Source organism: Eptesicus fuscus, chromosome 7 (assembly GCF_027574615.1).
Source record: "Eptesicus fuscus isolate TK198812 chromosome 7, DD_ASM_mEF_20220401, whole genome shotgun sequence".
Lineage (NCBI taxonomy): Eukaryota > Metazoa > Chordata > Mammalia > Chiroptera > Vespertilionidae > Eptesicus > Eptesicus fuscus.
In genome coordinates this window covers 36,705,842-36,722,553 of record NC_072479.1, presented here as the reverse complement: position 1 = coordinate 36,722,553, position 16,712 = coordinate 36,705,842, and the positions used below count along the sequence as shown (strand labels likewise).

At 38.9% G+C, this 16,712-nt stretch overlaps 1 protein-coding gene across 4 annotated transcripts in view; it reads right to left on the bottom strand.

The window, feature by feature from the left end:
- Positions 1–16,712, bottom strand: part of OSBPL8 (oxysterol binding protein like 8) — a 182,313-nt gene that overhangs the window by 4,426 nt on the left and 161,175 nt on the right. For all 4 annotated transcript variants that reach the window (XM_028148630.2, XM_008143827.3, XM_028148635.2 and 1 more), the window contains 4 exons: positions 14,388–14,573; positions 13,638–13,725; positions 3,943–4,048; positions 1,851–1,953 (listed from right to left, as the gene is read on the bottom strand). In XM_028148630.2, the coding sequence (XP_028004431.1) occupies positions 1,851–1,953; positions 3,943–4,048; positions 13,638–13,725; positions 14,388–14,573 (483 nt within the window). The remainder of the gene's footprint in view (positions 1–1,850; positions 1,954–3,942; positions 4,049–13,637; positions 13,726–14,387; positions 14,574–16,712) is intronic.

Below are 16,712 nucleotides of genomic sequence, written 5' to 3'. Positions count from 1 at the left end.
GGGCTTAATAACTCTACAGGGGAAGGTAAGTGACGAGACATGTTACAAAAAGTTATATTCTGAAGGATAAACAGGGATTTTTTGATGGGCAGGGTGGGAGGAAGGGCCATCTAAGAAGTGGGTTCAGTGTGGGCAAAGATCCCAAGATGCGAGGGAAGAGTAATTCTGAAGATGTGAGGAGTTTCATAGGACTTAAGCAGGGATAGGTGTAGGGCAAGCATGTCAAACTCGCGCCCCCCGGGCCGCATGCGGCCCACAAGGAACATTTTTGCGGCCCAGCCAATATAACGGTATGTAAGAAACGTTCTAATAAAAACTTCGTAACTTAATTTTTACAATATCCTGTTATACATAATTATTAAAAATGAACTACAACGTTCACTAATGACTGATCACTATAATCGTGTTGCATTCATTTCCCTTACACGCCTTAGGCACAGGTGCACCATTTCTCTCCACTAATACTAGCAGCAAATATTTTAGCAGCCGATGGCCACGTCATTAGTCTTGGACTGACTTGTTCGGTGTGCACAACAGGAAATATTTCACTTTTGGAGAACAAGAAAAAATAGGTTTATTTGTGTTACGCTTATTAATTTGTGCAGTTATTCAGTATCTGGTAAGTTAATGCTTAAAAAAAATATCAATTTTTATTAAAATGTTCTATTATTTTATGCTAACAATTACTCATTTGTTTCAGCCCTTGTATTCAGCATGTCTCTATCAAAATAAACCTACACTTCGATAAAAATTGAAGCTTTTGTTTTTTTGCGGCCCACATAAACTTAAACTTTGTTTATCTGGCCCGTGTTAGCCTTTGAGTTTGACATGCTTGGTGTAGGGGAATGGCAGGAGATGAGGCTGTGGATGAAAATAGCAACTAAATATGAGTTATAAGATCACGATGAAAAGAGAAGATATCTTTGAAAAAATCTTCCAGAACATCTAGTGCTAAGTACTGAATCTACAAAAGCAGGTTGGCTAGTATTAAAAAAATTTAACATCTGATACAGCAACGGAAGACAATCGATCTGAACTCATGCTAGCCTTAGCAAGGAGCAGTGTAAGCGTCCTTTTCCCTCCGAGGAACCTGTATAGGTGTTAATGACTTTTAGTTGCTGGATCTGGGGAGGTGTGCGGGGAAAAGGTCTGGGACTGCCAGTGGGCACATGAAAGTCTCAGGGTAGTGGCTCTTTACCCACGTGTGAAAGTATTTCAATATTTCAACTGGTGCATTGCAATTAAATATTAGCCATGAACAAAGGAGACTGCAGAAGCCTTTGTTAATGGCCTTTCTCAGAAACCTCCCACTTCCACATCCAGGTCAGCTGCATTCTTAGTATGCTACAGCAGTAAGATCAAGAGATTCCAATTTCACCCTCAGAGATGAGAAAAAAGCAACCTCAACATTTCCCCCAATATTTTAGTGCTGAAAGATTTTCATGCATTTCAGTCATCAGGTGACAGAAGCCAAGGCTCTACTTTAGTTTAGTAATGATATTAAAAATGTAAAGTTGGCATATGATTTCCTATGTAACAGGATTCTTTTTTTTTTAAACTCAAATTTATTATAAGCCACTTTGTAAGCATTTCATTCCCCCCCCTAATATCTGTATTCACAGTAGCTGAAATAGTAATTTCACATTAATGTATAATTATGTGTTATACAGTATAATTGTTAATTCATAAATATATAATGGGCTTCTACTTCTAAGACCACATAGTACCTTAATACTTATACTTTAAACATTAGTGGCATTCCACAATAACCTTATGAGGGAAGAAATTTATATTGTAACAGGATTCTTAACTACTCCTCTGGACTCAAATGAATAGTCAGCATAAATTACCTTTTAATTTCTTCCTGTGCTTGTTTTATGGATTCAATGGAATTTTGAATGTCTCCCAAGTCTATCCCTTTCTTTCTTCTTGTACTTGGTTTTACTGGGTGAGCTAAAAGAATATTTAGAATAAACATGGTGAAAATAGTGAACATATTTAATTATAAACGATCTATATTTTAGCTTAATGATTCTCATGTAATAAAAATTTTCCCAGGCACCATTTTTATGGTTTAGAGATTAACATTAATAATACAAATAATCTGCATTTTTGAAGTTTTAATCATATCATTCTAAAACTAGAACACTACAGATATATTTAAAGTAACCACAAAATAGTTAAGTTTTGGATGGTATCAGTTTTATTTTTTAACTAATTAAAATAGACAAAAATAGCTCAATAAATACATATATTAACTTGGGAAGGTATTATGCTCTTCTATCTCTTGCCCATTTGCCTACATCTGAGGAAGTCAGCTTTTTGAGTCCCCTTTTCAATTTTATATTAGTTGTTAATGTTATCTTTATTCCCCTAGTCACCCAAACTTTAAACTTTTTCAATTGGTTTTGATACTTCTATAGACTTTTATTATCAACCAGCAAACTGTACTGATGTTTTGTGTTTTTTTTTCTAATTCTCCTAATGTATCTATTCCTTCCTTTCCATTTTTGTTCAGATCTTAACCTCTTTCCAGGTTTCAGCTTTCTCATTTGTAAAATAGGTATCATTAACACCCAAATTTCATAGTAGTAAGGTGTGTTTGATCTAGTTTGGCACACATTAAGAACTCAATAAATGACAGCTGATACATTATAGGTAATAGAGTGGAGGGATAAGAGAAGAGAGTAAATTATGGAGCCAAAATATCTGCTTATATAACAGACTAGTGGCCTGGTGCACGGATTCGTGCACTGGTGGGGTCCCTCAGCCTGGCCTGCACCCTCTCGCAATCCGAGACCCCTTGGGGGATGTCAGATAGCTGGTTACGGCCCGATCCCCACAGGCCTGATCCAGACAGGAGGGAGCCTGATCCCCGCAGGCCCAATCCAGACAGGAGGGAGCCCAATCCAATGTGTTGAGCATCTGTCCCCTCGTGGTCAGTCTGAGTCATAGCAACTGGTCGACTGGTCATTAAGTTATTCGGTGGCTTAGGCTTTTATATATATAGATATATTGTCTTATGGGATGACATATGTCCTTGGGCAGATTAACCTGTATCTTAGTTTCCTTTTCTCTAAAATGGGAACAACAGTGTATCAAACACTCCCTCTAGCACATGGGTACCATGCAACTCCTGCTGTTAAACCTTTATCCAGTCTATTCCTCCTTACTCCAGTAGCTTGTTCCCTACCTGCATTTCTCAAGCTTAGATTTAATTAATTATAAACTCATCAGAGTTCCTCTAAGAACACTTCCCCAAACTGAATTCAGCTACCTTTCAACTCTTAACTATTTTTCTTCTACTGCTTTCCTGGCATTTATCATTTATTCACCTCACGTGTTGCCTCTATAAAAATGAGCTCCCCAGTTTAGTGTGAGCTTGAAGAGTAGGCCTTTAAAAAAACCTGTTCTCAGTGTTTCAGACATTACTTCAATCCTTTCTTGATTATATCTCTGTGTAGTTCCACACAGTTTACACATCTGATTTGAACAAGGCACACTAGTTAATTTAGCCCATAATTTTAGTATAGCTATATTTTTACTTCTATAATTACAACAGTTTATTCAGAGAATGAAAAACTTTTTAAAGCATGGAACTAATCTCAAAGCTCAAAAATGCTTCCTGAATTGAAATTAGGACGCCATCAACAATTTTTCAGAAGCTTAACCAGGCATAAGAGCAACACTACAGTGTGGTTCTTGATTTGCATGCTTCCCCCTTTTCCATACCCCATGCCTTTACCTGTGGCCTGGTCTTAAAATTTATCTATAATCTAAAATAGGGATTAAAAAATATTTTTTGGCACACCATTCCTGCCCCCACCAAAACTTTTACATCTTCTTAAATTAATATAAAAATGTTTCATCTTTCAAACACAGATGATATCCTTTAAAAAAATTAGATTCCTATAGTGAATAATCTGCAATAAATATTTTTACCTTCACTTCCAGATGAGTCCTGGATATCAGGTTCTGGAGATGAATAGCCTTTTGCCACTTTCTTCTGTTGTCTGGTTGGCTTATGTTTCATTTTTGGGACACTAACCTGAAAATATAAACATGCTATCATGTGAATTTGCATTGAATTTTAAAGACCAATGTACAACTGTTGAAACTATCTGTTCAATGGCACAATACTTAGACATAAACAAAGGTGATATAGTCTAATTAAAACTTAACAAATAAGATATAATATGCTTATATAATAAAATTACTTTATTTACTTTTTTAATCCTCATGCAAGGATATGTTTATTGATTTTAGAGAGGAAGGGAGGAGAGAGAGAGAAAGAGAGAGAGAAAAACATCAATCGGTTGCCTGCTCCCTGTACGCACCCTTACTGGGGATTGAACCCACAACTTTTTGGTGTAGGGACAATGCTCCAACTAACTGAGCTACCTGGCCAGGGCTATTTTATTTAATTTTCATAGGAAATATTAATTTGGCACAAATATAAAAAAACGTAAAAGATATACAATTAAGAGTTCCTCTCCCACTCCTGATCCCTATACATTCAGTCTCCTCTCCTCCCCTGCAAATAGATAGTCACTGCTATTTGTACAACCTTCAAGAGACATTTTAATACAAACACAAATATAAATATAGATCCACCACTTTTCTAACTGTACCAGTTAGTACCTCTAGTTGAATGTTAAATAATAGTGTTCTTTTTAATCATACTTATCTTGTTCCCAAAGTTATAAACATTTCCACTTGATGATGATGTGTTTCCAATAAAATTATTTACTTTTAATAGTATCTGATTAATGTAGAAAGCATCTTATAATATCACTTTGCAGAACATGATGTAAATTTACTACAAACATCTGAGTGCATGCACAAAAGCATATCAAACCATCAACTAGAGCTAAATTTCCCTTAGAAAAATAAACTTTAGACTCTATTATATTAAGAAGCTTGCAAGAGAAGAAACTAGAATCAGAAGAGCAAGGTAATTTATATGCTTACAAAAACAAAATCAGTGGTCATATGCCTTTAACTCTGTTCTTACCTATTTACTGCTCTAAATAGAAACAATTTCCAATAACCTATTCTTTGAAATAACTTTATAAAATGTTATTCATGTGTTAAAAATAAAAAATAAATTTTTATAATTTTATTATAGAAAATAAATAATGTGTATTCAACCTACACTGTGTCCTCCTACTTCAAGTCATGGAGACTTAAAATTTTGTAACATTTAGATTCCAAATCCACATTCTTAAAGTACGTTCAAATTGGAGCTTAATGAAGACTGGTGAAAAGCTATCTACAATAATAAAAGCGTAATATGCTAATTAGACCGGACATTCTTCCAGACGACCTTCTGGACGAAGCTGGGGCTGGAGGGAAGCCTGGGTCCCGGGTGCTAGAGGGAAACCAGTGCCAGCAGCTGGGGGAAGAAAGGCCTACACTTGCAAGAATTTCTTGCATTGGGCCTCTAGTCTATATATATATAAAATGCTAATATGCTAAGTGTCCACCTGACTGGTTGCTATGACGTGCACTGACCACAGGGGGCAGACGCTCAATGCAGAAGCTGCTATGATGCACACTGTCCATTTACAGAGAAACGGCAACGCGGACCTGGTGCCCACAAAGCAACACTGGGCTTCTCCCAAGTGGGACACAGGCCCTGCCACCACCCTGGAGCAACAGCCCACCAAATCGCAGCCGATGCTGCCGAGATCCCATGGTGCAAATGCGGCCCACAGCCCAGCCCAATCTGGAAACAGTGGCTATGGGAGCCGGGTAATAACGTCATGTAGCAAAGTCTGGCCTCCCCTCCCTAGCGACTAGCCTCCTTGGAGTTTCTTCAGCCCAGGAACACGATTTGCTTTATAGCCAGGTGGAAACATTTTACACTTTAACCAAATGTCTGTGAAGCGTTTTCCCATGCCTCATCTCATTTGATCCTCACAGAAGTCCTGGAGTAGGTAGACAGAAGACTCGGTGGAATCCTATTTTCTTTTCATTAGCTGGAAAATGGAGATTTAGAAAGCTTAGAAACTTGACCTGACTGAAGAGAAGAAATGGTGGACCTTGAAAATGACTTCAGGTTTTCTCACTGCGCAGAATATAGTCAAACACTGCTGCAGTTAAATATTTTACCCTTTGTTCTCCCTGCATAATTTACAATAACAATCTGCTTCGTGTTGATATTTACTGCTGTGTTGCTGACAATTACCTGAAAGAGAAGTTGGTGTGCTTCACTGGGCTGGAAAAAGTTTAGCTAAATCAGAAAGCAGGTCTAGTTAAGCAAGTTTATTCTATGTATACTAGAGACCCGGTGCACGAAATTCATGAAAGGGAGGGGGGGGGTCCCTCAGCCCGGCCTGCACCCTCTCCATTCTGGGACCCCTCGGGGGATGTCTGACTGCTGGATTAGGCTTGATCCCGCAGGAATCGGGCCTAAACCAGCAGCTGGACACCCCTCTCACAATCCGGGACAGCTGGCTCCTAACCGTTCACCTGCCTGCCTGCCTGCCTGCCTGATTGCCGCTAACCACTCTGCCTGCCTGCCTGGTCACCCTTAACTGCTCTCCCCTGCTGGCCTGGTCGTCCCCTAACTGCCCTCCCCTGCCAGCCTGGTTGCCCCTAACTGCTCTACCCTGCCAGCCTGGTCGCCCCTAACCACCTCTGCCTCAGCCCCCACCGCCGTGGTTTTGTCTGGAATGACGTCCGGAAGATGTCCGCTCTAATTAGCATATTGCCCTTTTATTAGTATAGATATACCTGTAGGATCGGGCCTAAACCGGCAGTCGGACATCCCTCTCGCAATCCAGGACTGCTGGCTCCTAACTGCTCACCTGCCTGCCTGCCTGATTGCCCCTAATTGCTCACCCCTGCTGGCCTGGTCGTCCCTAACTCCCTCCCCTGCCGGCCCGATCGCCCACAACCGCCCTCCCCTGACGTGACCTTCCGCCAGGACCCGCCTCCTCCGCACAAGGCAGCGGAGACGCTGGGACCGGCCTCCTCTGCACCGCGCAGAGCTGTGGGACCCCCAGGCCTCATTGCGCAGAGTGGCCGCTGGGCCCTGCCTCCACTGTGCGCGCAGCCATCTTGTGAGGGCGTGATGTCACCTAGGCTATTATTAGTATAGATTATAAACATATACCATATTTTTTTAATCCATCTGTTGATGCATACTTGAATTGCTTCTACCTTTTGGCAACTGTGAATGATGCTGCAATGAACATGGATGTACAAGTATCTGGGTTCCTGTTTTCAAATTTTTTGTAGTCGTTTGCTGGGTCATATGGCAATTCTATAGTTAGCTTTTTGAAGAACCATCAAATTGTTTTTTCATAGGGGTGGCACTATTTTATATTCCTGCCAGCAATATATGAGTTCCAATTTCTCCACATCCTCACCAATACCTATTTTTCATTTTAAAAAATTATTATCACTTTAGTGAGGTGTAGTACCTGACCTCATTGCATTTCCCTTATCTATAATAATAAAAGCGTAATACACTAATTAGACCGGACAGTCAGATGACCTTCCAGATGAAGCCGGGGCTCCAAGGGACGAGCCCCTTGCACGAATTTTGTGCATCGGGCCTCTAGTGACTAATAATGTTGAGCATGATTTCATGTGCTGTTTGCTATTCTATTAATGATTAATTTTCTTATGTTAACCATCTTCATTACTTGGATAAATCCCACTTAGTCAATGTATATAATCTTTTAAATATGCTGTTGGATTTAGCTTGACAGTATTTTATGGAGAATTTTGCATCTACATTTTGTGATAATTTTATTTTTTTATAGTATCTTTATGTGGCCTTGGTATTAGGGTAATGCTGGAATCATTGAAAGTTTCCCACCTCTTCTGTTATTTTGTAAGTCTGAGAAGAATTGGTGTTAGTTGTTCTTTTAATGTTTGTAGAATTCACCAATGAAGCTTCTGGTCCTGGACTTTTCTTTGTATGCAGGTTTTTGATTACTGATTCAATCTCTTAACTTGTTACAGGTCCAATGAAAATTTCGAATTCTTTTTGAGCCAGTTTATGTAATTTATGTGGTTTTAGAAATTTGTCCATTTCATTTCGGTTACTTAATTTGTTGGTATAAAATTGCTCATATTATTCTCTTATAATCCTTTTTATTTTGTAAGGTCAATAGTAATGGCCCAATTTTCATTTCTGATTTTAGTTATTAGTGTCTTTGTTCTTTTTTTTCTTAGTCTAGCTCAGTGGTCAGCAAACTCATTAGTCAACAGAGCCAAATATCAACAGTACGATTGAAATTTCTTTTGAGAGCCGAAAACCGACTTCTGCGCATGGGCTACAAAGTTTCAATCGCACTGTACGTGCGAGCCCACACGTGGTATTTTGTGGAAGAGCCACACTCAAGGGGTCAAAGAGCCACATGTAGCTCACGAGCCACAGTTTGCCGACCACTGGTCTGGCTAAAGGTTTGTCAATTTTGCTGACCTTTTCAAAAAAACAACTTTTAACTTCACTGATTCTCTCTTGTTCTATTCTCGTTTTTTCTCTGTTCTATATTTCCTTCTGCTAGCTTTGGTTTTAGCTTTCTCTCCTTTTTCTAGTTTTCCATTATTACATTAAGTTATTGAGATCTTTTTGAATGTAGGTATTCACAGCTATATATTCCCTTTGAGCACTGCCTTTGTTTTATCTTACACGTTTTGGGATGTTGTGTTTTTATTTTCATTCAAGTGCTTTTAAATTTCACTTGTGATTTCTCATTTGTCAATGGTTAAGATGTGTTAATTTCCACATATTGTAAATTTCCCAGTTTTCCTTCTGTTACTGATTTCTAGCTTCATTCATTGTGGCAAAAAATAAAATAAAATACTTTGTATGAAAATTTACTGAGACATGTTATATGCCTTAACTTATGGTCTGTCTTGGAGAATGTTTCATGTGCACTTGACAAGAATGTATATCCTGCTGTTATTAGGTAAACTATTCTACATATGTCTGGTAGGCCTAGTTGATTTGAGTGGGTCAAGCCTTCTCTCTGAGGTTGGACAGTCTGTTCAGTGTTTCTTTGTCTCTGGATCTATTTTCGTTCATCAGTATATGTTGTTCATTATATCCCACATATGAGTGAGATCATGTGATATTTTTCTTTCTCCAACTGGCTTATTTTGCTTAGCATAATGCTCTCCAGGTTCATCTATGCTGTTGCAAATGGTAAAAGTTCCTTATTTTTTATAGTGGCATAGTATTCCATTGTGTAGATGTACCACAGTTTTCTAATCCACTCATCTGCTGATGGGCACTTAGGCTGTTTCCAAATCTTAGCTATTGTAAATTGTGTTACTATTAACATAGGGGTGCATATGTCCTTTCTGATTGGAGTTTCTGGTTTCTTGGGATATATTCCCAAAAGTGGGATTACTGGGTCGAATGGGAGTTCCATTTTTAATTTTTTGAGGAATCTCCATACTGTTTTCCAGTGGCTGCACCAGTTTGCATTCCTACCAGCAGTGCAAGAAGGTTCCTTTTTCTCCACATCCTCGCCAGCACTTGTCATTTGTTGATTTGTTGATGATAGCCATTCTGACAGGTGTGAGATGGTACCTCATTGTTGTTTTGATTTACATCTCTTGGATGATTAGTGACTTTGAGCATGTTTTCATACGTCTCTCAGCCTTCTGTATGTCCTCTTTTGAAAAGTGTCTAAGTCCTTTGCCCATTTTTTTTATTGGACTATTTATCTTCTATTTGTTAAGTTGTAGGAGTTCCCTGTAAATTTTGGAGATTACACACTTTTCTGAGATAGCATTAGCAAATATGTTCTCCCATGTAGTGGGCTTTCTTGTTGCTTTTTGATAGTTTCTTTTGCTGTGCAGAAGCCTTTTACTTTGATGTAGTCCCTTTTGTTTATTTTCTACTTAGTCTCCATTGCACTAGGAGCTGTATAGGTAAAGATATTGCTACAACATATATTTGATATTTTACTGCCTATGGAGTCTTCTAAGATTTTTATGGTTTCCTGTCTTATGTTTAATCCTTTAACCATTTTGAGTTTATTTTTGTGTATCGTGTAAGTTGGTGATCTAGTTTCATTTTTTTTGCATGTATCTGACCAATATTCCCAGCACCATTTAGTGAAGAGACTGTCTTGACTCCATTGTATGTTTTTGCCTCCTTCGTCAAATATTAATTGAGCATAATGGCTTGGGTCGATTTCTGGGTTCTCTATTCTGTCCCATTGGTCTATATGTCTGTTCCTGTGCCAGTACCAGGCAGATTTGAGAACAGTGGCTTTTTAATATAGCTTGATATCTGGTATTGTGATCCCTCCAACTTTGTTCTTCATTGCTTTGGCTATTTGGGGTATTTTTTTTATTTCAGATGAATTTTTGGAGAGTTTGCTCTAGGTCTGTGAAATATGCCATTGGCATTTTAATGGGGAGTGCATTGAATCTATAGATTGCTTTGGGTAGTATGGACATTTTAATGATGTTGATTCTACCAATCCATGAACATGGTATGTTCTTCCATTTGTTTGTCTTCCTCTATCTCTTTTTTCAATGTCCTGTAGTTTTCTGAGTACAGGTCTTTTACCTCCTTAGTTAAGTTTATTCCTAGGCATCTTAATTTTTTTAGTGCAGCAGTAAATGGGATTATTCTTTTATGTAGTTGGATATTTATCTTAATCCATTCTTCCAGTCTGCTTTTTGACTGTATTTTTGACTGTATAATTTAATCCATTTATATTTAATGAAACTGATTAATAAAGACTCCTGCCATTTTACTGTTTTCTGTATGTCTTATACCTTTTTTTGTTCCTCATTTTTTCCATTACTACCTTCTTTTGTGTTTAGGTGATTTTGTTTTGTAGTGAATTGTTCTGATTCCCTTCATATTTCCTTTCCTATATGTTTTAGATGTTTTCTTTATGGTCACTGAAGAAATGACATTTACATCTAAATTTATAACAATTTAGCCTAAATTGATAACAACTGAATTTCAACAGAACACAAAAACTATGCTCCTATATAGCTCATTTTCCATCCCTTTATGGTATCACAAATTATATCTTTAGACTCTGTATACCCAATGAATAACATATTTGTAATTATTATTCATTATCTTTTAAATACTGTAGGAAATAAAAAGTAGGGTTATAAATTAAAACTACAATAACATTGGCTTTTATATTTGCCCATTTGTTTATCTTTATTGAAAATCTTTATTTATCATACTAGAGGCCCAGTGCGTGAAATGCGTGCACTGGTAGGGTCCCTAGCGGCTGCCGGCCGTGGCCTCCCTCCCTTCCCATGGCCGGCCCCAACCCCTGGTCAAACTCTAGGATGAACACCCCATCGAGGGGACAATATGCATACTATGCTTTTATTATATAGGAGGATGGCTTTGATCATTTCAATCTGAAGGGTTACCTTTAGCAGTTCCTGTATGACAGGTCAAGTGGCAGCAAACTCTCTCAGCTTTTGTTTATCTGGAAATATCTCACATTCTCCCCACTTTGGAGGACAGTGTTGCCAGATACAGAATCCTTGGTTGAGAAGTTTTTCTTCCAACATTTTAAGTATGTCATCTCATGCCTTCTGGCCTCCATGGTTTCTGATGAGAAATTGGCTGTTATTCCTATTGAGGATCCTTTATATGTGACAAGTTGCTTCTCTCTCGATGCTTTCAAAATTCTCTTTCGTTTTTGACAGTCTGCTTATGTTTTGGTATGGGTCTCTTTGGGTTTATCCTACTTGGAATTTGTTGCACCTCTCAGATTTGTAGATTCATATCTTTGTTTAAATCTGGGAATTTGAAGGACTTCTTTCTTCAAATATTTCTCTCCTTCTTTCTCTTCCTCTTTTATTTCAGTGACTTCCTCAATTCATATGATGATCACTTGATGGTGTTCCATAGGTCCCTTAGGCTCCGTTCACTTTTCATTCTTTTCTTTGCCTCAGACTAGATAATTTCATTGTCCTATTTCTACATTCGCTGATTTTTCTGTTAGCCCTTTGTATGCCATAAGCGTCTATTGTGGCATGTGGAGATGGTTTCTGTTTTGGATGTGTCGCAGTTAACTGATTAAACATCTCCAGTTAATTTTTCATTTTTGTATTTTTAAGCTTTAGAATTTGTTTGGTTCCTTTGTACAATTTCTTTTTATTGATATTTATTTTTTAATAGATTTTTTTCCTGAATTCCTTTAGTTTTTTTATCTCTTATTTTCTTGAACTCTTTGAGGATATTGAAGATAGTTGTTTTAAAGTCTTTGTCTAGTAAGTTTGATGCCTGGACTTCACCATGAATGTTTTTTGTCAATTTGTTTTGTTCCTTTTAATGAGTCATACTTTCCTGTTTCTTTGTATGCCTTGTAATTCTTAAAAAAATTAAAAAATATATATACTTATTTTGATTTCAGAGAGAAGAAGGAAGAGGGAGAGAGAGATAGAAACATCAATAATGAGTCACTGATGGCCTGCCTTCTGCATGTCCCCTACTGGAGATTGAGCCTGCAACCTGGGCATGTGCCCTAACTAGGAATTGAACTGTGACCTCTTGGTTCATGGGTTGACACTCAACCACTGAGCCACATCAGTTGGGCATGCCTTGTAATTCTTTTTTGAAAACTGGACATCTACATATTAACATGTGGTAAATCTGGATATGAGATTCTCCATCTTCCCCAGGGTTTGCTATTTTCTGATTACTGAATTTGTTCAGTGAATTTTCCAAACTAATTTTGAAAAAATCCACTGTATTGTTGTGCATGGTCATTGAAATCTCTGCTCCTTAGCTGTGTTAAGCTGACAGAGATTTCCTTGAACATTAATAGCTAAACAAAAGAAAAAAAATGACAAAAACAAAAAAATATTCTCCTAATCTTAGCAGAATGATTCTGCAGGGGCACTCCAAAGCTAATACCTGGGCTTGTAATGCTAATACCTGAGCCTGAGGCAAAAGCTTAGGGTTTTTGCAGGTCTATTCTGAGCATAAACATCATGCCTTGGACATTTGCATGGCTTTCTAAATTTCCCTGGACACACGGGGCTTTTTAATGCTCTAGTTTGCCAAAGAATCTTTCCCTAGCCTTTCATGATCTAGTGTATGTTTCAATAATAATCTTTTGCTCTAGATGTCTGAAGTTTATTAGTTTGGCTTATTGTACTTCCACTCACTGCCTGCAGCCTATCTACCTGAGCTCTGAGTTATATCAAACAGAGACATGGGCCCTGTATAAATCCTTCAGGTAGTGCCAGACAGGTTATAACAGATGTATAAAACAATTTGTGAGTAAGGTTTGTTCTGTTCCTTCTGTAACCAGAGCTTATACTGGGAATGTGGGAATCCTTCACTGCCACTGCATCAGGAACGGATTGGGGTCAGGGCAAGTATAAATGCCATAAAGTTATCCTAAATTTTTAAAGTCACCTCTTTCTTGATTTAGTGTTCATTTAATTACCGCAAACCTCTTACTCTTTTCAGAGTTCTGGGAAATTGTTCTGACAGTTTCTGCTTACTTTTCTTTGTGGGGATAAGAGCTTGAAACTGCCTACTCTGCCATTTTGCCAACCAAAAATTTTAAATTCTGAAACTAATTTTAAATGTTGGTGGTCAAAGATCCTAGTAAGGATTTAAAACATTTTTATGCCTAGCAGATCTAGATACTTTTTTTATTACATACCATTGGAGTGCGATGTTTCACTTTGGTCTGGATAACACCATCTTTTTCGAACTGTATCATATCATTAAGTGGGTCCCATGGTCGAGTACTACATAAGGAATAAAAACACCATTTGTTTAATGACTAAACAAAACACTTGACAACATTTTCAAAGTTTAGATTAGATTTTCTTTAGTAATTATAAACTTAGCAGTAAAATTAAGATATGTCATATCCAATTTTCTGATCCTCAGCTTATTTTATAGACTAACAATTATCATGGATTCAAATTTATAATAAACTAGAGGCCCGTTGCATGATATTTGTGCAAAAATAGGCCTTTCTTCCCCTGGCTTCACTACCAGCCACCCAGGAGCCGGCAAGTCCCAGCTCCCTGGCTGCCCAGGAACCGGCATGTCCCAGCTCCCGGCCCGCCTGGAGCCAGCAAGTCCTCGCTTCTGTGCAGAGCATGGCTCCAGTAGTTCCCTCCGTCCAGCTTCCCCTCATAGCAGGCATCACACCCCTCCCGGCCGCTCCGCGCCTGCATATGCAAATTAACCCCCATCTTTGTTGGGTTAATTTGCATACTCACTCTGATTGGCTGTGGGCATAGTGGAGTGATGGTTAATTTGCATGTTTCTCTTTTATTAGGTAAGATGGAATAAGTTTAAATCTCACATTAATTTACATATATATGCATATGGCTTACTCAAAAACTAACAATAAAAATTCTAGAAATAAAGGCAATAAATTATGCTGATAATTACTTACTCTGCAAACTTGTAATGCCATTCTCCTGTAAGTGGATCAAGTTCAAATAACTTGCAAGTCCACTCTTCATTTTTTGTTTTCCGATCTCTGGCAGATTGTCTTTGAGCTTCCTCTAAAATGTACTTCTCTTGAGTAGCATCTGTTTGGTCTTTTGCATTTATGGCTCGAGTTACTCGCTGCCAAAGTCTAATACATGTACAAAAATAGTATACAAAGCAACAGAAAATCAAATCTACATTGAACAGGTTTAAATCCCCTTGAAAGAAAATGATACCCGTGTGTGTTTTTGTCTTTGACAAAGCTTATACTGAGATGCTTAGAAATGAGTGCAGATATAAAAAGTGGTCCTTGAGTAGAGCAGCAGTAGAGACTAATTTTTTTTCTTGGCAAGAGGAATTTATTAACATGGACTCTTTTTTAAAAATATATTTTTACTAGAGGCCCGGTGCACGAAATTCAGGCACGGGGGTGGGGGGGAGGGGTTGTGTGCCCCTCAGCCCAGTTTGCACCCTCTCCAATCTGGGACATCCCTCTCACAATCCAGGACTGCTGGCTCCCAACCGCTTGCCTGCCTGCCTGCCTTCCTGATTGCCCCTAACCGCTTCTGCCTGCCAGCCTGATCACCCCTAACCACTCCCCTGCCAGCCTGGTTGCCCCTAACTGCCCTCCCTTGCAGGCCTGGTCACCTCTAACTGCCCTCCCTTGCAGGCCTGGTCACCTCTAACTGCCCTCCCTTGCAGGCCTGGTCACCTCTAACTGCCCTCCCCTGCAGGCCTGGTCCCCCCCAACTGCCCTTCCCTGCAGGCCCAGTCGCCCCCAACTTCCATCCTCTGCCAGCCTGGTCACCCCTAACTGCCCTCCCCTGCAGGCTTGACCACCCCCAACTGTCCTCCCTTGCAGGCCTAGTCCCTCCCCTGCTGGCCATCTTGTGGCGGCCATCTTGTGTCCACATGGGGGCAGCCATCTTGTGTGTTGGAGTGATGGTCAATTTGCATATTACTCTTTTATTATATAGGATTGATTTCAGAGAGGAAGGGAGAGGAGAGAGAGAGAGAAGCATCAATGATGACAGATAATCATTGATCAGCTGCTTCCTGCACAACCCCCACTGGGGATCAAGCCCACAATCCAGGCACGTGCCCTCGGCCGGAATTGAACCCAGGACCCTTCACTCCGCAAGCTGACACTCTATCCACTGAGCCAAACCAGCTAGGACTGGACTCTTAAACATATGGCAATGAATGGTACTGACCCAAGATGAGAGGAATCTGGGAGTGGGCCCAAGTATTTTTATTTTTTTTAAATAAATTTTTACTGATTTCAGAGAGAGAGGGAGAGGGAGAGAGACAGAAATATCAATGATGAGAATCATTGATCGGCTGCTTTCTGCACCCCCTCCCATTGGGATCGAGCCCACAACCAGGCATGTGCCTTTGACTAGAATTGAATCTGGGACCGTTCAGTCTATCCACTGAGCCAAACTGGTTAGGGCCCAAGTATTATTATTATTATTTTAATGTTTCCCAGGTGATTTTAATGTGCAGCCAGTGTTGAGAACCACTGATTTACCAGAAAAGACTACTGAGATAAAATCTTTTCCCCTACTAAAGTTTAGTTTTATATCAGAAAAATAAAAATATAGTATCTATATTCCACTAATCTGGGAAGATAGCATGTTGGGACTGAACGAACAAAGGCTTTGGAATTAGCCTTGGGTTGAATCATAGATCACTTCTTGGATGTGAACTTAAAAGTTACTTACACTACCTCAGATTGGTTTTCTTCATCTTTAAAATATGTTAAATTATTTTCTCACTTCAAAAATTACTGTATGCCTTGGCAAAACTTCACTCTAAATGAAGAGCATCATGTGGTTATAGCTGAATCAGAATTTTAGGACTTGTGCATATATATTATTCCATCTTTGACAACCTCAATTTTAAGCGTAGAAGGAAAGTACACAAACATTTGAATCATTTAGAGAGTATGATAACGCATGTGAGTTTACTAAACTGCATAATGTGTATCAAGTACTCAGTATAGTGTCTTTTACACAAACACCCCTTCTAACACAAAGAAATATACTGTAGTAAGGCCTGGCTGGAGTGGCTCAGTGGTTGAGCATCAACCTATGAACCAGGAGTTCACAGTTCAATTCCCAATCAGGGCACGTGCCTGGATTGCGGGCTTGATCCCCAGTGCGGGGCATACAGGAGGCAGCTGATCAATGATATTCTCTCATCATTGATGTTTCTATCTCTCTCTCCCTTCCTCTGTGAAATCAATTAAAACATATTTTAAAAAAAAAGAAATATAGTAAGAATA